At 41.8% G+C, this 26,738-nt stretch overlaps 1 protein-coding gene across 2 annotated transcripts in view; it reads right to left on the minus strand.

The window, feature by feature from the left end:
* ttc29 (tetratricopeptide repeat domain 29) overlaps positions 1 to 26,738 on the minus strand; it is a 323,363-nt gene that overhangs the window by 88,618 nt on the left and 208,007 nt on the right. For both annotated transcript variants that reach the window (XM_055646422.1, XM_055646429.1), the window contains exons 9-10: positions 23,984 to 24,107; positions 20,017 to 20,248 (exon numbers count right to left, since the gene is read on the minus strand). In XM_055646422.1, coding sequence (XP_055502397.1) covers positions 20,017 to 20,248; positions 23,984 to 24,107 — 356 coding nt within the window. The remainder of the gene's footprint in view (positions 1 to 20,016; positions 20,249 to 23,983; positions 24,108 to 26,738) is intronic.

Consider the following 26,738-nt stretch of genomic DNA (forward strand, 5'->3'; position numbering starts at 1 on the left):
ATTATCAAATTTTAGGTAATTAACCCCCTTCTGCCCCATATTTCCCCTCCCCCCTACCCATCTCTGGGACCCACCCATTTCTCCTCTTCCCCCTCCCCTCACACCTATATTCCTTCCTCTGGCCTCACAATCGGGACCTCTTCTATCCTTATCTCACACCTTTTGTATTTTCATGTCTGCCCTTCGTCTGACCATTCGTCTATCCAACCCCCCCCCCCCCCTTCACCTGTATCCACCTATCACTCACCAGGCAGTTCCTGTTCCTTCTCTCTTCCAACTTTCTCCCTCCCCTCCCCCCCTCCACGTCTGTAGAAGGGTCCCAACCCTGCTGCCTGATCCACTGAGTGATTCCAGCATTTTGTGTCAGTTCTTGTAAACCAGAATCTGCAGTTCCTTGTTTTGCCAACATTTATTGCTCATCTATCACTGTTCTTAACAAGGTTTTTTTAAAACTGCTGTACCCCCTCTGATGCTGGTGGGTTGGGATTGCAATAAACCAATCATGAAGGAACAACAATACATTTCCAGTAGAGGATGGTATGTGCCTTGGAAGGGAACCAGCAGCTATTCCAATATATCTGCAATACTCCTCCTTGGTGGTAGAGTTTGCACCAAAAGGGGGTGCTGTCAAAGTCACTTTAGTTTTGGCATTTATCTGGTATTCTTGAAGAACTAGACCATCAACAAAATTGTACACAAGAATCCATAAAATTAGGTTTATATACCAATCCTCTCGCACAAATCAAAGATTGTGACTATTCCTGTGTGAAGAAAACTTAATGGGCCTGTCCCACTTAGGCAAATTTTTAGGCTACTGCAGGAGACTATGCAGTCGCCACACGTTCGTGGGTGGTTGCCGGGGAGTCGCCTTCATGGTCGTGAGGAGTTCCCGCAGTTTGGGAACTAGTCGCGGCTTCACTATGGTTGTCGTGAAATTTTCAACATGTTGAAAAATTAGCGGCGACTAGAATGAAGCCGCCCTGGAGAGTAGCGAGAATTCTCAAGCCGTAGGTGGTCGCCAGGAGGTCCTAGTGGGTTGTCAGGAGGTCAAAGGTACTTGGAGGTTCTCATAGGTTGTAGCTGGTGCTGACCGGTGAATTTCATTGGCTCATTGGGAAAAAAAAAGGTAAGCAGTAGTTTTCAGAACCAAGGATAACCGACCAGTAATGTTAAATGTCCGCCAAGCTTCACAGCCGTGTATCTCTGGCTTCTTAAAAGTTGTCTCCACTTCTTCTTCTCCCTTCTCCCGCTCCCCTCTCCCCCCCTCTTTTAAAGGACTAACCGTACACTGTGCTTTAGCCGTCTTTTTACAGCGCCAACCTTCCTGTTCATCGCGGTGTGTGCCTGTTTCACCTTGGCTTTACACTGTGTACATTTTTTAGACAGCGCTCACCCCTCTTTCCCTGTCCCCCGCCTGCATAACGGGCTGGTGAAGGAAGCGATGTGTTTGTGTGTGATCCACTCTGACAGTCGCTGTTCCAGTTGCTGGTTTTTCAGGCGATTGCCGGCAACTTGACAGTCGCCGGCAGTCCGCTGAAAAATCGCCTAAGTGGGACAGGCGCATAAGGGCAAGTTAAGGATCAGAGAATAGAAGTATAAATTTAACCTTCGTCAGAAAATCTGGTACAATCTTAGTAGCTGAACGTCGCCACTTACTAGATTCAAATTCAGGTTAGCTCATAGTTATATACATCAAGCTGCAATGAAATTCCTTGTTTGCATGAAGCTCACAGAGTGCACAATATAAGTTATAATGATAGATACAACAATGAGTAAAAGGAGAATTGCAAAATAGCAGAATGATGTAAAAACTGTGGTGCAATCTGAAGCAGTACGAATCAAAACTTGTTGTTCTGACACAACGCCACAAGGTTCCAATCTATTTCCTATACTCAATCTCATCATTATTGTTGATCCAGATAACAACAGTGTTATCGTCGATAAATTTAAATATCGAGTTGGCATTATACATTACCACACGGCCATGGGTGTACAGTAGTAGGACAGGAGACGGAGCATGCAACCTTGAGGAGCACCAGTATTGAGGGTCGGAGTGAAGGAAATGTTATGGCCAATTCTAATTGATTGAGGTCTGTCAGTCAAGAGGTCCTGAAGTCAGTGCAGATGGAGGCATCAAATCCAGGATCCAGGAGTTCAGATATAAAAATTTGGTGTTTTTTTTTAATTTTTTAATAATATATATTATTTTATTAGAAGTAAGTACAGTCATATGGCACCAAAGTGCCTAATATATATTTTCATAATACATTTTATGTACAACTTTTTTTTTTTTTGTTACATTGAAAAAAGATGAGAATAAGAAAAAGAAGTTAGATAGTAAAGGATAGAAAGATGTGAAATATATAGTGTGTGAAGAAAGAAAACGAGTAAATGAAGAAAGTTGAGAGAGAAAATAGTGAAAAGAAAATAAAATAAAAAAGAAAAGGAGATCATTATTTATAATCTTGACCAACCCTCGTCCAGTCCTGAAACAGTTATTTTTTACAATTGTGTTGCACCATATGATTCCAAAAAAACGACGAATGGAGACCAACTCGTTATGAATTGGTCTGATTTATCCATTAGGAGGAATCGCATTTCCTCAAGATGAGCGGTGTCCATACTTGCAATCACAGAAGAGTTGGTATTGATGTACCCTTCCAAAATTTAAGTATTAATTTTTTTGCATTATAAACCATAGTTAAGGAATAGATTTTTGGTGTTCAATTTATTCCCATCTTCCCTTACACCAAAATTTCAGTATTAGGTTCCATTCTTGTCTTGAATAATTTTGTAACTATTTCAAAAATATCATTCCAAAATCTATAAAGTTTTATGCAGGAAACTAAGGAGTGTGTTATAGTTGCCTTTTGGGCTAGACATTTATCACAAGTGGCGGATATATTTGGATAAAATTTGATCAAAATTTGGTGTTATGGCGCTATCGGTTTGCGCCAGCTCAGTGGCTGCCTCGTCAGCAGCTCATCATTCCTTTCGCCTTTTATGGTATTTTTAGTGCGTCTAAACGCATGTTTTAATGTTTCTCAGTATGCATTATGTGGGGGGTGGTGGGCGGAATAGGGGGAAACCTGGACGGAGATGCATCTTTTCTCAATGCCGCATCTTCGCCCCCCCCCCCCTCACCCCCGCGGCCTTTCCGACCGTTGACCGACCCAGAGCTTCAGCAGCAGGCGCAGCGCGGAATTACCAGCGCAGAGCCTGGGATCCTTGTCGAGGATCGGCAGTGTTGGAGCTCTGATCGCGGGGCATGATGACTTTAGCATCGTGGAGCTGTGGGCAGCAGAGCTTCTAGCAGCGGGCGAGCCACTGACTTTAAAATCGCGGAAACTGGGATCTTTTGCCGAGGATTGCCGAGTGTTGGAGCTCCATCCAGCGGGGCCTGTGGACTTCGCAAGCCACGGTCTCCGGTAAGAAGCAGCAGATTCGGGAACTCCAAGCCACAGAGTGTGTTCCGATCCGACCCAACGTCAGAGTTTTGATCATCCCGGCAAGAGGGCCTGTACATCGGTACATCCGTAGTGGCAAATATGGAGGGTTCTAGGCCCCGACCATGGATGAACAACAGGAGGAAGATTGACTGAACTTATAATTGATTCTACTGTGGTGGACGTTTATGTTAAATTCTATTGTGTATTGTGTTCTTATTATTCGTATGGCTGGGTGGTAACTCAAATATCATTGTATCAAGGTGCGTGTGACAATAAATGTGACTTGAACTTGAAGGCTCAGCTATAGTTAATAAATCCCAGCCTGACATGTATTCTTATTGTCAAGTTGATCTAGAGCTGAATGTCATTCAAGGGAGATGGCATCCCTTGTAGACCTATTTTACCTGTATTCAAATCTAAATTGTCCAAAGGTTTGGTGCATATGTGGGGCATTACTAATCTTTCAAAGCACTTCATTATGGTTGATTTTAGAGCTAATGGGATGGTGGAGATTTCCGTGAAGAAGATGGGGACAGTCAACTGTTGAATAAGAGGTTGAAGGTGTCGGTGAAGATAGTGGCCAGTTGATTAGTGCATCATTTCAGTGACTTTCCAGTGTCTCCACCTGGACTTGCTGCTTTCTGAGACTTTACCTTTATGATAGTAGATCAAGCTTCTTCCACCAAGATGTATGGGACAGAGCCAGTGAAGATGTGGGGTGAATGAGTCTTGGTAAAATAGGCATAAATGGTCTTGAGCTCATCCGATAAAGATATGTGGTAGCCAGAGATCACCCCGATTTTGGCTTGCATCCTGTGATGGTATTCAGGCCCTGTCGCATTCACCTGGCATCCACTTAATTGCATTGATAGAGTCATAGAGTCATAGAGAGGTACAGTGTGGAAACAGGCCCTTCGGCCCAACTTGCCCACACCAGCCAACAATGACCCAGCTACACTAGTCCCAGTTGCCTGTGCTTGGCCCATATCCCTCCAAAGCTGTCCTATCCATGTACCTGTCTAATTGTTTCTTGAACGACGGGATAGTCCCAGCCTCAACTACCTCCTCTGGAACCTGTCCATACACCCACCATCCTTTGTGTAAAAAACTTACCCCTCGGATTACTATTAAATCTTTTCCCTTTCACCTTGAACCTATGTCGTCTGGTCCTCGATTCCCCTACTCTGGGTAAAAGACTCTGTGCATCTACCCAATCTATTGCTCTCATGATTTTGTATACCTCTATAAGATTTCTCCTCATCCTCCTGTGCTTTGTGGAATAGAGACCCAGCCTACTCAACCTCTCCCTATAGCTCACACCCTCTAGTCCTGGCAACATCCTTGTAAATCTTTTCTGAACCCTTTCAAGCTTGACAATATCTTTCCTATAACATGGTGCCCAGAACTGAACACAATATTCTAAATGCTGTCTCACCAACGTCTTATACAAATTCAACATGGCCTCCCAACTTCTATACTCAATACTTTGGCTGATGAAGGCCAAAGTGCCAAAAGCCGTTTTGACCACCTTATCTACCTGTGACTTGACCTTCAAGGAACCATGCACCCATACTCCTAGATCCCTCTGCTCTACAACACTACTCGGAGATCTACCATTTACTGTGTAGGTCCTGCCCTTGTTTGACGTCCCAAAATGCAACACCTCACACTTTTCTGTATTAAATTCCATCAGCCATTCCTCAGCCCACCTGGCCAATCGATCCAGATCCTGCTGTAATCGTTCACAACCATCTTCACTATCTGCAAAACCACTAACTTTTGTATCATCAGCAAACTTGCTAATCTTACCCTGTATGTTCTCTTCCAAATCATTGATGTAGATGACAAACAGTAACGGGACCAGCACCGAACCCTGAGGCACACCACTAGTCACAAGCCTCCAGTCTGAGAAGCAACCATCACCCTCTACTTCCTTCCATGGAGCCAATTTGCTATCCATCCAGCTATCTCTCCCTCGATCCCATGCGATCTAACCTTCCAGAGCAGCCTACCATGCGGAACCTTGTCGAACGCCTTACTGAAGTCCATGTACACCACATCTACAGCTCTGCCTTCATCAATCTTTTTGGTCATGTCTTCAAAAAAAGCAATCAGATTTGTGAGACATGAGCTCCCAAGTACAAAAACATGCTGACTATCCCTAATCAGCCCTTTCCCATCCAAATGCCCGTATAACCTATCCCTCAGAATACTCTCCAGTAACTTACCAACTACAGATGTTAATTACGCTTATGGGCCTATAGTTCCCAGAATGTTCCCTGCAGCAACATTTGCCGCCCTCCAATCTTCCAGCACCTCTCCTGTATTTAAGAACAACTCGTCCAGCTTGTTCAGGAATTCTCTTTAAAATCCCAGATAGCCTAATGGAGATCATTCTTGGCCTTCTTATATAGTACAAGGTCATGCTTCTTGAATGCCTCAGATCTGGACTTAAGCAGAGAGTGAATCTTCCTGTGTAGGAAAGAGCTGCAGATGCTGATTTAAATTGAAGATGGACACAAAATGCTGGAGTAACTCAGCGGGACAGGCAGCATCTCTGTACAGAAGGAATGGGTGATGTTTTTGTTCAAGACCCTTCTTCAGAATGATGTCAGGGGAGTGGGCAGTACAGAGATAGAATGTAGTCGGTAAACATAGAATGTAAGGTACACAAAAGTGCTGGAGAAACTCAGCGGGTGCAGCAGCATATATGGAGCGAAGGAAATAGGCAACGTTTCGGGCCGAAACCTTTCTTGAGACTGATGGGGGGTGGCGGGGAGAAGAAAGGAAAAAGGAGGAGGAGGGCTGAGGGATGGGAGGAGACAGCCCGAGGGCTGAGGGAAACATTGCCTATTTCCTTCGCTTCATAGATGCTGCTGCACCCGCTGAGTTTCTCCAGCATTGCAGTTCCTTCTTAAAAAAATAGAATGTAGTCAGTAAAACTGGTGGGAGAACTGGGAAGGGGGAGGGGATGGAGGGAGAGGGAAATCAAGGGCTTCTTGAGGTTAGAGAAATCAGTGTTTATAGCGCTGTTATCCAGTGTTTTTGGTTCGGATAGGCCATAATTTTCTTTGTCATAACACGGTCATCAACACTTTCCTTGAAGAAACTGATTTTACTTATTCAGGCTGCACAAATAGGTCTTGAACAGGATCCAGGGGCAGCACAGTGGCGCAACAGGAGAGCTGCTCCTTATCGCACCAGAGATCTGGGTTCGGTCCTGACTATGTGTGCTGTCTGTATGGAGTTTGTAAGTTCTTCCTGTGACTGCATGGATTTTCTCCTGGTGCTCCGATTGCCTCCTACATTCCAAAGACGTGCAGGTCTGTAAGTTAATTGGCTTCAGTAAATTGCCCCAGTGTTCGGGTGATCATTGGTTGGCACAGACTTGGTGACCAAAGGGACTGTTTCCATGCTGTATCTCTAAGCTAAACTAAAAATATGTTCCAGTCCACTGACTCCAGTTGTCCTGAAGTAAACCCTCAGCGTCCTCAGATTACTGTTGCATTACATTCCTCGTGCTTCAATCTCTGTCTGTAAGCCAGCAGACATGAAGAAAATAAGAAAATAAGAGCACCTTCTGGAGACGTGAATACATCCGTCAGACTGTGGACACTTAATTAATTGTTAATGCACAGTTGTACTGTAAATACTAATTTAGCAATGATATACAAACCTACCAACTGAAACCATTAAGTGGACACACAAAAATAGACAATAGACAATAGGTGCAGGAGTAGTCCATTCGGCCCTTCGAGCCAGCACCGCCATTCAATGTGATCATGGCTGATCATCCACAATCAGTACGCTGTTCCTGCCTTCTCTCCATTTCCCCTAATTCCGCTATCCCCAAGAGCTCTATCTAACTCTCTCTTGAAAGCATCCAGAGAACCAGCCTCCACTGCCCTCTGAGGCAGAGAATTCCTCACGCTCACAATTCTCTGTGTGAAATAGCTTTTCCTTATCTCCGTTCTAAATGGCTTACCACTTATTCTTAAACTATGGCCCCTGGCTCTGGACTTCCACAACATTGGGAACATGTTTCCTGCCTCTAGCGTGTCCAAACCCTTAATAATCTTATATGTAGATTTCCAGACTATACAATTTCCAGTGTATTTTCAGATGTATAATTCCAGAGTATTCAAGCCCATCCGCTCCAATCTATTAACATATGACAGTCCCGCCATCCTGAAAATTAACCTTGTGAACCTATGCTGCACTCCGTCAGTAGCAAGAATGTCCGTCCTCAAGTTTGGAGACCAAAACTGCACACAATACTCCAGGTGTGGTCTCATTAGGGCCCTGTACAGTTGCAGGAGGACCTCTTTGCTCCTACACTCAACTCCTTGTGTGTTTTTGAAGGCCAACATGCCATTTGTTTTCTTCACTGCCTGTTGTACCTGCATGCTTACCTTCAGCGAATGATGATCAAAGACCCCCAGATCCCGTTGTACTTCCACCTCGATGTAAAACTTTAACCTGCTGCTCAACAACTGCAGTACAGGTTATATGCAAGAGGAGGTATTACTTTAAGCACTTTATCACAGTTATGCTGGGATCAGATATTCAATGTTGAACATTTGCACATGAACATCTAGCTTCCTTTGATGGTGGCACCGAGGTATTAAGTGCAAGGTGCATATAATAAAGATCGCGAGTTTTTGCCTTGATTCAGTGATCTTTTTGGTTTGATATTCAGTGTTCTTTTTTTTTTTTCATTAATATTTGATAAATCAAATGCTTTGACTGTTGAATGAGTTCCTGAATTTGTAAATGTGACCGCATCACTGAATCATCTCTTGCAACATGTACACCCTAAACTGAAATAACCTAAGGCGGCCTACTCATATTTTTTTCACAAAAATGCTTACAAGACGATGTTTTAAATAAATACATAGCTAATGGTGTAGACGAGATAAGGACAAAAAAACTGGTTTTTTAAGTGCAGGTGCCCAAATACAAGATAGAGACAGTAAATTCATTGTAGTAAATCATGGCATTCATATTTAATGAGTCTGCAGACACTGATGCTCTTTCCTTGCAGTCGGGCCAATGACATGAAACTGAAAGTCAAATACGCCTTGGGATTCCTACATCCCGGTCAATGTATCCTCACCTGCCTTTTATAACAAACAATTTGGTTCCCCTTTCACGTACACCGACCGGACTCCAGCTGTCCCTAGTACACAAACCTCGTAACTGTAGCAGTTATCCTGTACCCTGGGATAGCAGGGGGCGATCAAACAGCACAATACCCCCCTCCCCTGATCCCATGCACACAGTTACAAATTAAGCTATAATCAACAAGGACTAGTATATATTCATCATTGCCTGGTGTGTCAATGACTTGCACATTAACTTAAAACGAATCTTCACTCTGATCTTGCAGTTACTTTTCTGAGTGCCTCATTGTTTCCTGCCACTTGAAAAATGTTGGAGAGAAAAATATCATAAAAATGCTTCCAGATCCTCACATACATTCAATATCTAGCAGTTCAGAGTTCCAGGCCAAAAATCACCAAAGAATCAGATTTTTTGTTGAAGTGAGGTTAGAACTCACAGTCAAGTAATTTCATAAACTTGGTAAACATGAGTTGCTTCATTTTCAAGGGCTTCAACTGATTTTATCGGAGTTTTGGCTTCCCTGTCACAAACTTCAGTTGGCAAAATAAAGGCACATTTTTTAAATTCTGAACTGATTAAGTTGTTGATCCTGAAAGATATCAATTCAGAAGCTGTCATCTAGCCGAAGTTTACTGAATGGACTCCAGTATTCAACCAGGCATCTAACTGCCTGAGTAAAATAACCCATTGATATATCATGGTGCTTGAATCACCTTTGGTGCTAAAACCATTTGCTAACAGATCCCAAAGTGGTATTTCTTCAGCTTCAATTCATATTTTCAATTATTAACCCACCGATATTAATGATGAAGTCATCATCTCTTGAACTGAAGGGGAGTAATTCCCCTTATCATCTTGTCGACCGGAACTGCTCACAATACTCTAAATGCAGCCCGAAGTCCGTAGCACCGCGTTTTTTATTGATCCTTTTTTTCAGGCCCCTAACAAAAAAATGTCGCTACCATACGGTTTTCGTTATTTGGACCTTCGGATCTATTTGTGCTGCAACCTGTATATGAAAGAGGAGGTATTACCAAAAGCCCTCTAAACAGTTATACTGTTGGGGGTCTTGATATTAACTGTGAACATTTCACCTTACATCAACATCCCAAAGTGCACCGACCTCACAATTCTCAGGTTAAATAATCCGTCTGCCTTTTCTCTGCCCATTTTTTCAGCTGATCTACTGTATATCCTATGCATCGTCTGACAGCATTCCTCATTGTGCTAAACTCTTCCTTTGTTGTTGTAAACTCCAGTCAAAAATATACTTGCCAACTTTCAATCTCTTTATGTCTATGTTATTTATATATAACATGTTTTTGGGATTGACTGGACAAAAAGCTTACAAGACGATACTAGGAATTGGTAACCACTAACTATGCATATTTAGAAAGTCAACAAAAACAGGTTTTTAAAACAGGACCCCCAAATACAAGATTGAGACAGTATTTTCGAACAACAGGTAAATCTGCTCTAAGCTATTAATGAGTCTCACAGACTACACTTTCCTTGCAGGCGTGGACATGAAACTGAAAGTACGGGTGCCAGTAAACATATCTATGGAGCGAAGGCCAAACAGGCAAACAATGTTGGTTAATTCCCTTCTTCAGACTGATTTGGGGACCAGAAAGGGAAAGGAGGAGGAGCCAGAAGGCTAGGGGATGGGAGGAGACAGCAGGGGGGCAGAGTTATCATGAGGAGACAGCATGAATTGATTCTGCTGAGAATTTTTTGTTCATGCCCCATGGGTGCAGTTACCCAAAGCGGAATTATGAGGTGCTGTTATCCAATTCATCATTGCCTGGTGTGCTGACTTGCCATGGAGGAGAAAACAGGACAGAGAGGTCGGAGACGGAGTTACTTTTCTGAGTTCAATGTTTCCTGCCACTTGGGAGGTCAGTTGGAGAGAAAAATATCATAAAATTGTTCCAGATCCTCACATACATTCAATATCTAGCAGTTCAGAGTTCCAGGCCAAAAATCACCAAAGAATCAGATTTTTTGTTGAAGTGAGGTTAGAACTCACAGTCAAGTAATTTCATAAACTTGGTAAACATGAGTTGCTTCATTTTCAAGGGCTTCAACTGATTTTATCGGAGTTTTGGCTTCCCTGTCACAAACTTCAGTTGCAAAATAAAGGCACATTTTTTAAATTCTGAACTGATTAAGTTGTTGATCCTGAAAGATATCAATTCAGAAGCTGTCATCTAGCCGAAGTTTACTGAATGGACTCCAGTATTCAACCAGGCATCTAACTGCCTGAGTAAAATAACCCATTGATATATCATGGTGCTTGAATCACCTTTGGTGCTAAAACCATTTGCTAACAGATCCCAAAGTGGTATTTCTTCAGCTTCAATTCATGTTTTATTAAAGCACCGATATTAGCGATGAAAGTCATCATCTCTTGAACTGAAGCAGAGTAATAGGCTTTATCATCTTGTCTAGAACTGCACACAATACTCTAAATGCAGCCGAAGTCCATAGCACCGGTGGATTTAGGGGATCCCCCGTGCCCCTGAACAATTACAACAAGCGGACCGTTGGGCGATCTTTTCACCCGTCTACCTGCGCTCGGTCCGCAATGAACCAAGCTGGACTCCCAAAATCCCTCTAAACGTCAATGCCCCCTCCCACTCCGACTCCGAACTCTAATCCCCCTTACATTCAACATGGCCACAGCGAGCAACACCGGAAATTGCTCGGGAACAGCACCTCATATTCCGTTTGGGGAGTCTGCACCCCGTTTGGGCAGCTGAACACTGTATATCCTGCCCAATCGTTGTTAGTCCTTGCTGTCTGCAACTCTCCCTCAATTTTGGATGCTGTCTCCTCCCATCCCCTTACCTTCTGGCTCCTCCTCCTTTTCCCTTTCTTGTCCCCACCCGCCCCCGATCAGCCTGAAGAAGGGTTTCGGCCCGAAACGTTGCCTATTTCCTTCGCTCCATAGATGCTGCTGCACCCGCTGAGTTTCTCCAGCCTTTTTTGTGTAACCTTCGATTCTCCAGCATCTGCAGTTCCCCCTTAAACAATATTTCAAAGACGTTTCCTTAACTATGGCCTGATAATGGCAAAAAAACTTATACTTAAATTTTGGAAAAATGCATCCACCCCAATGCTTAAAATGTGGATCACAAGCATGTCTGAGATGCTACATCTGGAAGATATGAGACTCGTCTTAGCAGGAAAATCAGAGTCAACAATTGACTCATTACAAGTATAGTATGGTGCAACACAACTCTGGAAATAAACAGATTAACCCAGTGATGGGTGTGGTGAGATATGATGCAGGTATATCCACACACAAGGGTCCCTTTTTTTCTTTTTCTTTTTTTTCTCTTTCTTTTTTTTATATTTTAAGGGCTTTTGTCCTTATTTTACTATAGACTATCACTTGTTCACCCCCAGACTGCACATCTGGTAGTCTAGGGGTTTACACATCACTACTTCCTTCACTGTTTCTCTTTCTCGCTCTTTCTTTCTCGTTCTACTTCTTTCTTGTTAATTTAAAAATAAAAGTTGTACACGAAATGTATTTTGTCATATGCTGTGGTTTATACGACTGTAACACTGCTTCTAATAAAAATACAAATTAAAAAAATAAATAAAAACAATTGAAATTCAAATGCAACGTTCTTAAAATAAAATGTAAATCCTCAAAAGGATACAAAGTGCTGGAGTAAGTCAGGTCAGGCAGCATCTATGGAGAACATGGACATGGATTGTTTGATGAAGGGTCTCATCCTGAAACGTCCCCTATCCATGTTCTCTAGAGATGCTGCCTGACCTGTTGAGTTGCTCCGGCACTTTTGTGTCCTTTTGTCTATTAACCAGCATCTGCAGTTCCTTGTTTCTATAAAAATGAAATCCCCCTGGTTGTCATTTATCCTTGGAATGTGTTCTATCGTTGGGAAAGGAAACCAAAAATAAATGTATCCAAATCAGCGTACAGTTCAGTTTTTAGTTTAATTTAGAAAAACAGGCCCTTCGGCCCTCCAAGTCCACACTGACCATAATCAGTCATACAATAGGTCTATCCTATACACTAGGGGCAATTTACAGAGGCCAATTAACTTAAAAATTTGCATGTCTTTGGAATGTGGGTGGAAACCGGAGCACCCGGAGAAAACCTACACAGGAAGAACGTACAAACTCCATGCAAACAGTCAGGATTGAACCCAAGTCACTGTCTGTAAAGCAGCAAGTCTGCTGTTGCACTACTGTGCTAACCTACAGGGTGTGCTCCATCAGTTTTTAATGGTTAAGATGAGGAAATTTACTCCCAATATAATTCAATTTCAGTTCAGTCTTTTTAATGCATAATTTTGCTTTGAACACACGCTTTCCAAATAAGAAAATTGCTTGTCCTTCAAGTATTTGAAATAATACAGAAATCCTGTTTTATAATCACATGTTCTTAGCATAAAAATAGAGCAGAAATAACAAAACTCAATTCTAGTTGATCTTCCAATCTCCAGCACTGCACTAGAAAAATATAGAATGGTTGGTCTGTGTTTGCAATTATCTAAAAATCTATATTTTGGAATAGAGTCCATAGTAGAATTATTGCATTTGACACCTGAGACTGAAAGTCATTCTCAAGTCAATTAGTGGCACACATGCTAGTGGCATTGCTTTTAAAGCGTTGTAATGTCCACTGTACCCCTCCCCTTCATGATAGATATGGGGCTGGTTTTTAAAATTAAGGTTCCCGACTGTGCCCTTTACTTAAATGAAAGATGACTTGAAATAGAAGAACCGTAAATTCTCACTTGTAATGCCGAGGAATTTCAAGATAAATTGCAACAGTTATTGATCTCTCATTTCTGGAGTGTATCTTCATTCTGACATTCATTCAATACCAAGCAGCTGATTTCTTTATTTCATCTCCACAGTACAAAGTATTATCTTTATGTTGAAAGATTTTTTTTGGTGAGTAATTTGCACTTTTGCTGTACCAACTCAATCATTGCATACTTGAACTGCAGTGTATTCATTTGTAGATGCTGAGGCAGTCAGTGGGAGGCTATTGATTGGAGTATTATGTCATGTGCTGTGGTGATAGGAGAACGCGAATTGTATTTTTGCTTAATGGCCTAGTTTTAAGTAGGTGGGAATGGCTTCTAATTAGCCAACAATTCCCGGGTAATCCAGTTTCCCTCCCTTAACCCCCACCCCCTCCCCCCTACCGACCACCAGCTGCCAATCTGGCCTGTTCCAGAGTTTGTGCTTAGAGCAGTGAAAGCCTTTGTAAAATAGGACTCCTGGGGTCTCAGCTGCCTGGGTGCAGTCTGCTGCCTGCACTGACTAGCAACTGTCAGTTTATTTTATCTCAACCTTTTCATCATACTGAAGGATCTGGTTGGCTGGAGCCACCTGAGAGGTCTGAAGATTCAGTACCTACATGTCATTAGCCAAGATAATTTAGTGTCTCCCTGGCAGCCGCCAATCTGAATGTTCCAAAAAAACAGCCTAATTTTAACCCTCTGTGTACAATGACAATTGTTTGCCTAGCTGAAAGGGTCACTGACATTAAACAAAATATAACCTTGTAAAGGCATTGCTTGTTAAAGGTGCTTTATTAAAATGCAGATAGTGATTTGTTCTTTTAAAATAACCAACAGCCCCTTGTAAATCAATGTTAAAATCTTGCAGCAATTAACACTAGCCGTTGAATATAATCCTCGCCTTAAATATATCTATGGAAATCCCATGAAGCACTCCTATAGATTGTATTTATATTGATAGTATCTATGTATTCACCATTTAAATAATAGTCATAGACTCATGCAGCACAAAATATTAAGAACTTCATAACCTGGTGTCAAGACAACAACCTTTCTTTCAACGTAAGTAATACCAAGGAAATAGTGATCGACTTGAGGAAGCGAAGTGGTACACATACCCCGGTATATATTGACGGAACTTAAGCGTAGCTGGTTGAAAGTTTCAGATTCAGATTCAGATTCAATTTTAATTGTCATTGTCAGTGTACAGTACAGAGACAACGAAATGCATTTCAAGGTCCCAAGAAGTAAATACCACCAGCAACTTGTCCTGGACTAGCCATATCAAAGCAATGGCCAAGAACGCACACTAACGCATCTACTTCCTTAGAAGGCTTAGGACGTTCGGCATAGAAACATAGAAAATAGGTGCAGGAGTAGGCCATTCGGCCCTTCGAGCCTGCACCGCCATTCAATATGATCATGGCTGATCATCCAACTCAGTATCCTGTACCTGCCTTCTCTCCATACCCCCTGATCCCTTTAGCCACAAGGGCCACATCTAACTCCCTCTTAAATACAGCCAATAAACTGGCCTCAACTACCTTCTGTGGCAGAGAATTCCACAGATTCACCACTCTCTGTGTAAAAAAATGATTTTCTCATCTCTGTCCTAAAAGACTTCCCCCTTATCCTTAAACTGTGACCCCTTGTTCTGGACTTCCCTAACATCGGGAATAATCTTCCTGCATCTAGCCTGTCCAACTCCTTAAGAATTAATATGTTTCTATAAGATCCCCCCTCAATCTTCTAAATTCTAGCGAGTACAAGCCGAGTCTATCCAATCTTTCTTCATATGAAAGTCCTGTCATCCCAGGAATCAGTCTGGTGAACCTTCTCTGTACTCCCTCTATGGCAAGAATGTCTTTCCTCAGATTAGGAGACCAAAACTGCAATACTCCAGGTGTGGTCTCACCAAGACCCTGTACAACTGCAGTAGAACCTCCCTGCTCTTATACTCAAATCCTTTTGCTATGAATGCTAACATACCATTCGCTTTCTTCACTGCCTGCTGCACCTGCATGCCTACTTTCAATGACTGGTGTACCATGACACCCAGGTCTCCTTGCATCTCCCCTTTTCCTAATCGGCCACCATTCAGGCATGTCCCCAACAACTCTCACCTACATTTTATCAGGATGCATCACAACTTGTTGGGAGCTCCATCCAAGGCTGCGAGAAATTGCAGAGAATTGTGGATGCAGACCAGATCGTCACGCAAACTAATCTCCCTTTCATTGACTCCATCTGCACTTAGTGTGAAGTCGGCAAGGCCACCAGCATAATCAAGGACGAGTCTCACTCCAGACACTCCCTCTTCTCCCCTCTACTAGCACATAAATCTAACATTTGTCTCATGAAGGCAACTCAGATCAGAATGTCAATGGCCAAATAAGAATACACAGGAAGTTGGCCCAGACCTTGCACTGAATCTTGAACTTACCTTATCAACATGGAATAAGGGAATGGGTAGACATCGCTGTTCGCATACTTGTGGAACTTAGCATGGAGTGGCACCCAATGGATAAAAACTTAGCTTCCACTGCAACATAAATTGTGCTAAAGATGCGAATGCTGGCCTACTGCAGCTTGTTCTATACAATTTTTGAATTGCCACCATCTAAACTCAGACTGTGACCATATAAGTTAAGACTGCTGCAAGAAAACTCAATTTGTTCTTATCATGGCACTGGACACCAACCCTCAATGCTTTACTGGCTAGTTTTGCTGGAAAATACAAGTTGTAACTGACATTAGTAAGGACTTTTGGACAAGATGAATGGGCAATGGTGGTTATTTTTAGTTTTGCACATAAATTACTTAACCACATAGATTTCAGGAGGAGAGGACTGCATTGCCACGGTCTTTCCTTTCTCGTCCTGTTCTACTTCCTCCTTTTCATTTCCCCTGCACTTCTCCTTACTACTCCCCTAATCGGTGACAGAAAGGATGTTCCCTAAAATTATTCAGGATTTCTCATTTGCAAATCTTGTTAATCCACCCAGCTAAGTACTGCAAAGTTCTTCCAAAGTATTTCTGTTAGTGGAAGCATTGCTTGAGAATAATAGCAATGTGTCCCCTGCTTTACTTTCTAGAAGCATGGTTTCTAGTGCAGAATCACGTGACGTTTCACAAGCCTTATGGTTCAGGAACCAACCATTCATTTGCTACGTGAAAGAAAGAACTGCAGATGCTGGTATTAAATCGAAGGTGGACACAAAATGCTGGAGTAACTCAGCGGGGGACAGGTAGCATCTCTGGAGAGAAGGAATGGGTGATTTTTGGGTCGAGACCCTTCTTCAGACATCCGGAAGACACTAAGTACGATTGTGATAGAGTACTGTATGACACCAAGGAAACTATACGCATGAATCTTGACATCACAATCTGTGGCTATAGTACATACCATGAACAGAACAAAGTCTCAACCATTACCATTAAGAACAAGAGCATTTAGAAATGGCACCACCTGAACGTCTTGTCACATCAATGATTTAAAGCAAATATTTACATTGGAAAATCATACTTAACCATCATTCTTAAAATGTAAGTGAAATAAATAAATTTTATAATATTAAAGGATATATATTTAGAAAGTAGCACATTAAAAAAAATAGAGGATTAACCCCTTCTACAATGTCACCAAAACAATACCACTAGATTCAGGACCACCTTATTCCTTTCTGAATTCAGACAATGGTCTTCCCCTAAATCCTGACATCCCATCTATCTATCAATCTATTTATCTAGACATAACTAAAACTCTGATCTTGTGCTCATCCGGTTTGCAGGGTTTTTTATATTTGTGCAAAAACAGAACTCGACAGTGCTACGATCTTTCGCCAGCTAACTCACCATTCTCCTGTGCTGCGAGTGTAACACGTTTAGTTCTGATTGATGATATATTGTAAAAGTTATTAATGTTTAAAAATCGTAAAAACCACACATGCGCAGATTGCTCTCAGTCGCTGCTACGCAGATTGGTCTCCTCACCTGTCACTCAGGAAGGGGCGTCGCCGAGACCCGCCTTCACCGTAGCCCCGCTTCCCCGCGCCATGGCTTCCCCACGGCCTGGATTCCCCGACTTCCCCACAGTGTGGCTTCGCCGGCTTCCCCGCGACCAGGCTTCACCGCGGCTCCGCTTCCCTGTGGCCACAGCTGCCGCAGCCCCGCAGCCACAGCCCCGTAGCCGCTGCTTCGGCACGCAAGGACGGAAAGGAGCGGCAACCTCGAGATCCTGGGGAGGTGAGGAGGGAGCATGGGGGAGAAGGTGGAATAGAGGAAGGGGGAGGTAGGGAGTGGGGAATACCTGGGGAGGTGAGGAGCGGGGGAGGTGAGGGGATAGAGGAATAGGAGGGGGGTAGGGAGGGGAGTGGAGGGAGAGGTGGAGAGACATACAAGGAGGGTAACGAGCGGCACCCTCGAGATCCTGGGGAGGTGAGGAGGGAGATTGGGAGGGATTGAGGGAGAGGAGGGATAGGGATGGAGAGGGGGGAAAGTGGGGGAGGTGAGGAGGGGTAGTGGGGGGAGGAGAGGGAATAGAGGGAGAAGAGTGGGGGAGGTAGGGAGTGGGGAATGGGAGACCAGGGCATGGGGAGGTGAGAAAGGAAAGTGGGGGGATAGGGGGAAGTGAGGAGTGGGGGATAGAGCGATGGGAGGGGAGTAGGGAGGGGAGTGGAGTTATGGAAGGAGAAACTGAGAGTAGAGGAAAGGAGAGAGAGGGAGAGGTGAGGGAGGGATTGGGGGAGGGGAGTAGTAGAGGGGAAAGAAGAGTGAGGATGAAGAGGAGGGGGAGGGAGTACTGGGGGATGAAGGGAAATGAGCCGCACCTGCGCAGTTGGGGGCTATTGGTGAGTGATGGAATATTGCGCAGGGGGAACGGGTTGCGTTGGGGGACCCGTTGGGTCCATGTCACACAGGAGGCCTGGTCCCCCAACGCAACCCGTTCCCCCTGCGCAATATTTAGTCTAGTCCTACTTAAGTATTTTAGTCTAGTCCTACTTAATTGCCGTCTAGTCTATTTAGTCTAGTCCTACTTAATTGCGGCCCTTGGAATTTGTTAATAGGCACCTTCTTTGCAGCTGCAACACTATAACAATGTGACACTATATTCTGGTATTTTTTATTTTTGCGCTACCTGTTGTACATGTTTATAGCATGATTGTACTAATGTATAGTATGAATTGATTGGTTAGCATGCAAACAAAGTTTTACACTGTATCTCAGTGTGAATGGCAACAATAAACCAAGAGCAATACAATGCACAAGGAATCAAGGGAAATGTAATTTACTCTCACCTTCCATCCAATGTTGTCAAATGCCTTTCATAATAGTTAATAGTACAAAAAATAAAACATTATCCTTAAGTTAATAAAGAACAAAGTGCACATAATCATCTTGTTTGTTTCTTGATTATTCCATTTGTTTACAGACATTAAAGGACCAACTTGTGCTGTTCTTCAGCTGACGGTTCTGTTCAATAAATAACTACTATCTCGCAGCAGTGTGTGTAGTCAGTGCTACTCTGTACTATACTATTCCGATAAATGTGCTTAAACATTGCAATTTAGAGGTCAGGGATAAATTAAAGGTCACATACTGGTGCATCTGATTACTTGCTCCACTGCTGGAATCAGAATTTGAGTCCAGTTCTGGAACACAAATCTTTGAGCTTCAACGTCTTAAAGTACTTCTGACTGAGCTTTATATCAGGAATAGCTAGTGTATGTAGTGTAACCACATTCATTTGAATGGGATCGTCAACCTTGATTGCAAAGATGAGTGTAGTTTTGTGATTTATTTCTTTATCTTTCTTAATTTCAAAATATTTATTTTGAGACACATAAAGATACATTTTTACGTAAACTTAGTTTAAAAAAATAATTTTAGTGCTGTCAATTGTTTAAATATTAAAAAATATCAGAAGCACTTGAAAAACAGTTGATATGCCACCTGAGGCATGCTCGCTACTAATAGACCACTCTGCTTGTAGAAAGGTTATGGCACTGCAACTGCGGAAATACGTGTGGAACGTGCATGGGTGAAGAACAAGATTTCTCACCCTCCAGATGATTAGGAGACTAACCATCATTTTATCCAGCCTTTTACTGTTATGGCAGAAAGACATTTTCAAGCAAAATGTGTAGTAAAGAACTGCAGATGCTGGTTTAAATCAAAGATAGAACAAAAATGCTGGTGTAACTCAACGGGACAGGCAGCATCTCGGGAGAGAAGGAATGGGTGATGTTTTGGGTCGAGACCCTTTTTCAGACTGACCCACCGGCTGCTCTGCTCAGTCTGAAAAAGGGGCTCAACCTGAAACGTCACCTATTCCTTCTCTCCAGAGATGCTGCTTGTCCCGCTGAGTTACTCCATCATTTTGTGTCTATCTTTGACATTTTCAAGCAAACGGGTTCTAACTGCTAATATCAATGAACATATTAATCATGTAATCAGTCACACTGGATGGCCTATTAGCTGCATCACGTTTACAAACATCTAGCCATGTTTCCCGGTAGAAAGAATGTAATCTCAAAATCAAATTAAGTAAGGAAATAAACCAATGATTGATGTGAAAAACAATTAAGGTGAATACATCATGACCCATCCATTAACAATGCAGATCCATTAACACGCTCTGTATCAACACTTACCTACTGCTTTGGAGACATTGAACATGTCTAATCTACTATCCTTCCATGTCACCAAGCGCTCAAGATGCACATGTCCAGCAGCCTCAACGTGGTGACAATATGAGGTCATCATCATGTGAGCCTTGTAGATTCCGTGGTGAACTTGCATTATCTCTACCAAATGGATATCACCCAAGGTCATTCCAATCTCATATCCTCGCCAAATATACTCGCAGGCTACATCATACTGACCCTGTCATGAAATGTTACAGACAAATAAGGTCAGTGAGGCAAAGATGATTTTGGGTTAGAAAATGACACTTACCTCTCTATTTTTTGCATTATGGAATAAAAACAGAGCAGTCAGCGGTTACTTCTTAATACACATGCCCTTGGGTATCACAAAGGTTATGACAAAATCCGTGTCTCATTGCTTGAGCAACAAAAACAGATCAGTAATCTTTCTGTGTTGGGAATTCACCTCTTGGTAAAATACATTAAAGTGAAAAAATATTGCTGCAATTTAAAATTCTAGGCTGTGCATGAAGGCATATATTAAGTCAACAGTGAAACGTGAGCAGGTGCAAAGCATAGCATTGAACCTAATCTGAGAAGTATGATGATCTTTTCACATCTCTTCTCATTATGTTAGCAAAGAATACTAAGAATTAAGAACATTCCCCACTGTATTGCCATATGTTTCCTTTTGCTCATGTGTAAATTTGCTCTAATCCACAAATCTATCAAACTTAAAATATTGAAAAAAAGTCTCAAGTACTATTGTGTGGTTTTGATACATTTTGTAGTCTTCTTTAAATATTACTTGGTCAAAATGTATAAGTATGCAATGATCACATCACAATTACCTCAAAACAATTTATAATAAATGAATTTTCTAACCAACTTCACATTTTAACATTACATTTAAATAATACATTTTTGCACATATTTTCAAAGAATTCAAAAAAATGCTCTTTGAGAAGGAAAGCTGAGGATGAAAAGAATACAGACAATCAATGCACACACACATTTTTGTATGGTATTATACATGTAATATTGCATAAGTAATATCTCAAAGTATGCTCAAAGGAGATGGAAAGTGCTTTTGACAAGGTCATTGTCAATGTCACTGCTATTGTCAAAAAATTGTAACTCATATGCCTTTCTAGTTATGTTTGCAAATTAGGTCCTACTTGTGAAATAGATCATTTAAGTGAAAGGTGGTTCTTCAGCCTTAAACATTGTTTCAGTGAAACACTCAACTGACATAATTCATTGTTGTTGCCAATCAACGTCTACTGAGCAATGATGAAATCAGAACAGTTTTATTTTCCTAAAACTATTTTGGTTACAATTTGTAAACTCTCACTCCCTTTCACCTCATAGCATCCCTCAATTTTCTTTTAATGCTTCCAGCTGGCAGTAAAAGCAACTAACTCTGCCTGTAATAGTATATTCCTCAACGATTTACTGGCATTTTACTGCAGTAATTCTGCAATTGGGAACTTCCAGTAGGAAGTAGCACTTGCAGTGAACTCAAAAAAACTCTAAAGGGCCTGGCCCCCTTACGTGTCCTTGGCACACAAATTACGCGACCTCGTCGTCGCGTTGCGGCGCACGGGCATCGTATGGCCGCACGGGGCCGGACCCACTGAGAAGCGCAGAGGGGTATGTAGTTGTGAGCGCCATCGCGCGGGGCTCCGAATTTTTGTAGCGAATGGAATCTTCGCGCGCCAACGGCCTGTCGCGTAAATGACGGCCAAAGTGGGACAGGCCCAAGACCCTGGTGCGATGCAACGTCTCACCTCTAACAGCAGCAGAAGCAGGCAAACGATCGCCGAACTCGGCCTGGGGCTCACGGCCGTTGCGGATCCGGTTCCGCCCCCACTTCTACTCCCAACGCGGGGCCAAGAAAATTGAAGATAGACACAAAATGCAGGAGTAACTCAGCATCTCTGGAGAGAAGCAATGGGTGACGTTTCGGGTCAAGACCCTTCTTTCAGACTGAAAAAGAGTCTTGACCCGAAACATTACCCATTGCTTCTCTCCAGAGATGCTGCCGGTCCCACTGAGTTACTACTGCATTTTGTGTCCATCTTCAAATGATGTCACGCGCTCCAGACGGCTGTGCGGGCGCAAGAAATCGCGCGCGACCTTCGCGGGACCGTCGTGCCTCAACACGACCACGAGGTCGTGTAATTAGCGTGCCAAGGACACGTAAGTGGGACAGGGGTTACTGCCCACGTATTCATTCAATTCATGACAATGATTAGCCCAGGAATAATCTCTAAAAATCCTATTTTACATTGGCAAGGAAAATTGTTCACAGAAAACTGTGTTTTAATTATTCCATAATCTATTTTTACCATTGCTAATCTTAAGAAAATGACTTCAAATGCATATGTAAATATTTTACTTCAGCGCAACATTCATGGATAGTGTAAGTATATGTATTTGCTACATTTCTATGTCTAATTCTGGTAATTTAATGGGAATGCAAAAGAGAGCTCAAAGACAATATCAAATGAACGTGAATATCGTAACAAAGAGAAAAATGAATACCGCAATTCTTAAGTGATTATTGTAAATGATATAAATGTAAAGCAGGTCAGTCAGCATCTAATAAGATAAATAAAAAGCATAAAGAGCCAAAAGCTGGTAACCACTGTTAACAGAAAGTTATTCTTTTATGACCTGCAAATATTTTTTCCTAAAAGCTGGAATAAAATGAACATAACTGGGTGATTTTCAAAGATTATTTTAGAAAATATCGGAAAGATGCGATCACGATATTCTGTATTCACCCATTCTTTTTCCAATGCATATTCTGTAATAATTAATATATCTATTACTTTTCTGATACCCTCACTGGCCTTAAACAACTCAAAATAATAGTTATTCACATCTAGATATTTCCAAATGCAAATCTTGTCTCCTTCATTCTTTCCATATTTCGACATAATTCCTTTACCCTAGGTTGCAATTTACCTTATGGCATATTGGAATGGAAATTCTTGTGATCCTGCAAGTGTGCACACAAATGCTATTGTACAGTCAATGTGCCAGTTTCATGCAGGATCATAGCAGAATAATGTCCTTACTTAGATTAGAGGAGGCCTCTGCATGTGACGATTCTCTGCCCATGAGCTTGGGTCAGGGGAACTGAATGTCACAGGGGTCAGCTGAGGAGCTCAGGCATTGGTATTGAAGTGGCAGAATTAGATGCTCATGTCACTGCAGACTAAAGAGAGCCAGGAAATGCTTCTTGTCTTTAAATAACATGCTGGACAACATTGCACACAATATCATGGATCATGTAGGTTTCAATTCCAATAACAAAACTGTATAAGGAGACCGTTCTGACCAGCAGGAAGTGTTGCCAGCTCCTCCCAGCACTACTAATAGGGCCTATAATGATAGGTATACAAATTATATGGTTACTATACAGTTCACACTGCTAAAAGGTACTTTGATATCAATTCTACACTCTATTTGCAAGTAGAGCAATAAGAGTGCGAGGTACCATCTCGGGGCATAGAAACATAGAAAAATAGGTGCATGAGTAGGCTGTCGGCCCTTTGAGCCAGCATCGTCATTCAATATGATCATGGCTGATCATCAAAAATCAGTACCCCATTCCTACTTTTCCCCGATATCCTTTGATTCCTTTAGCCCTAAGAGCTAAATCTAACTCTCTCTTGAAAACATTCAGTGAATTGGCCTCCACTGCCTTCTGTGGCAGAGAACTCTCCGGGTGAATATTGAGACGAGCATGATCCGGCTTAGTAAATCCTTAATTCATATATTTAAGAGACCCGATTCTTGTTTTAAGCAGCCGCTGTGGACCCTTAACATGGCTTAATATGGGGACGGGTGATTTTCAGGTATCCATGAATGGTATGATGCTCATTAAATTGGGTCTTGTTACCAGTATTCAACTCTAGATGAGATCCAACTTCCATCCATATATATACAAACTGATACCTACTAGATTATTATACATAATCCCAAGGAATCTGCAAGCATCGATCAAACTCAATTTATCACCGCTTTTCTCTGCCAGGCCCAAAAATGTTTTCAGGTATTCAAGAGCTTCAGAAGAATTTCCTGTGCTGTGGAAGAATGAAATATTATAAGGATATTGATTTTAAATGAGTAAGATACAAGAAACAACGTACGAGAATAGATAAGTACCAAAATAAACTGAGATAATTTAAAAACAAGTAGGAACACTTTCCGTTGGCTATGATAATATATATAGTCCAGCTTAATAAAATGGCCGCAGATCAAAATACTTCATTGGGGGTACTGAGGTCTTAAAAAAAGTTCTAAAATGTAAGTAGTTTCTTTTTCATCTTTTATAATCTATTGAGAACTTACTTGCAATTATATTTGTCTTGCAATTGAGTTTCAGAACACAGTAACATTAAGATATCATAATTAATGTATAACTATGGAGTTAATGACATTATACATATACGCTAATGCGAAGATGGATTCGTAAATTTTAAAAATATATAAAATATAATGGTAATTTAATTCTCTTATCAATGTGGACGCAGATTTTCCTTTTAGGCTCTAATGTAAATGCCTTTTTGATTTGATTCTTGCTTTGTCGCCCTATTTGCAATTCCTCATATTTTCAAGAGCATTGCATGAAAGAAATGCTGTGGTGATTAATAACCAACTTTATATTATTAATGACAACTATTAAGATGGTGCCAGCACCAAAACAAGCTCTTGCATTGAACTGAATGTACTGTTGGAACAAATGGTGTTGTATGTTATAACATTTATTAAAAAGGACTGATACATTCAGTTATGGTTGATTATGGCGATATCTTAGTAGCCATGCTGCATTATTGGGGTATGGGAATGTTATTGTAAAATGCCACGATGCCGATCCTTTGTCCAATGCTGAACCATTTCAACTTCAGCATCTAAAATTGGGTAAGACATTGAGTCTCCTTTACTTCTTTGAAGCTTCATATTTTCGTACTTGGCTGAACTTCGTATTTTCTTTGCCGGTTTATCGATTGCCTTTTCCAAGCCTTAAGGGCCTGTCCAACTTGGCAATTTTTTCGGCGACTGCCGGCGTCATATCAGTGTCGACAAAAGATTTCAAAGTCCAGTGGCGACACAAAAAAATGTTACGACACTTGAAAAAACACCGCACGTCATACGTCATCACACTGCGTCACCGCCGCATCACGCCACAAATTTTCCGCTGACCTGATATGTCAGTCAATTATGCCGGCAGTCGCCGAACAAATCGCCAAGTGAGACAGGCCCTTAAGGTGACGATACTCTTAAATTCAGCCTATAATTATGTCACTTTCTTTTAATAATTTCTCACCTCTGGTTTTATTAGAAATAAGGACTGGATAGTAATGTTTTCCAAGTATCTGTTCTTAATTTGGCCCTCAACTTATCACAATAGTTAGGAAAGATAGTAGCATTGCAAATATGAACATGAAGTTGCAAACATTTTTGATTATTTAAGTGGCAAAACCTCAACATTGGGCTTGCGTGAGGTGATTTATTTCAGATCCAGGAAAGATAAGATTATTTTCCCATTAGAGACTGTACCGTTTATCCCTGCATCCCAGCCCATTCTTGTCAAAGGCAAAGCCCATCCTTATCAAAGCATGCATATTCTATATAAAAGCAAATGTATGAAATTAAACCCGCAGCTTGATAAAAGAACAAATTTGGATGAAAGTTTAAGAGATTTGCTAAAGAACTAGCAGGTTAAGTCGGGAAGTTTTGGGATAATTGGATTCACTTTCAGGTAGCTGAGCAATTGCCATTTCAGTTTTAATTTCAAGTATGTTCACCTGGTTATCAGGCATCTGAAAATATGACAAGAGCAATATTAGGAGCAACACAGGAAGCGTTAATAATCTCAGTGAAAAGGTCCTTTACACTCTCCTCATTGACTGAACAGAGTAGTCAGAAATAACTCAAAGTGATAAGGAAAAAACATATCTCAAACATATATTTTGTGCTGAATGGAGCAAGATGTTATTGGTAGTAAGCCTACTCCCATATCTTCAGGACAACTTTTGTCAATGCAAGTGACCAATAAACCATGGAATGAATGGAGATGCACAATGATCTTAGATACACAAAAATGCTTGAGAAACTCAGCGGGTGCAGCAGCATCTATGGAGCGAAGGAAATAGGTAACGTTTCGGGCCGAAACCCTTCTTCAGACTGAAAGGGGGTGGCAGGGAGAAGGAAGGAAAAAAAGAGGAGGAGCCCGAGGGCTGGGGGATGGGAGGAGACAGCTCGAGGGCTAAGGAAGGGGAGGAGACAGCAAGGGCTAAGAAAGGGTGCTAATGTTGAGAAACTAGGGACTGTGGAAGAATAGAGATTGAAGTTAACAAGTACGTGTATATTTACCGTATCTATGTGTCACAGAGGCACCTGCCATGAAATTTGGGGAGGCCATCCCCGGATGTAAGGAGACAATTTCCTTTCACTGAGAAGATATTTCCTCATGTGATAATGGCAATTTTGCTGCAATAAATGGACCAGATCCAACACAAATAGTGCAGCTCAAAAACTAGGGACCAAAGAGGGACAGTAGGCCATCGACAGCAACAGAATTATATTCTACCACAATCTGTAAATTCGTTATCTAGCTCAACTCCTCAAAATACTATTTGTCAAGTTATCTGGTTCAATGAGTGTAAGAGAGAATGCCAAAGACAGCATGATTGAGATGCCAGGCGGGTGAG

Source organism: Leucoraja erinacea, chromosome 1, assembly GCF_028641065.1.
Source record: "Leucoraja erinacea ecotype New England chromosome 1, Leri_hhj_1, whole genome shotgun sequence".
In the NCBI taxonomy this organism is placed as follows: Eukaryota; Metazoa; Chordata; class Chondrichthyes; order Rajiformes; family Rajidae; genus Leucoraja; species Leucoraja erinaceus.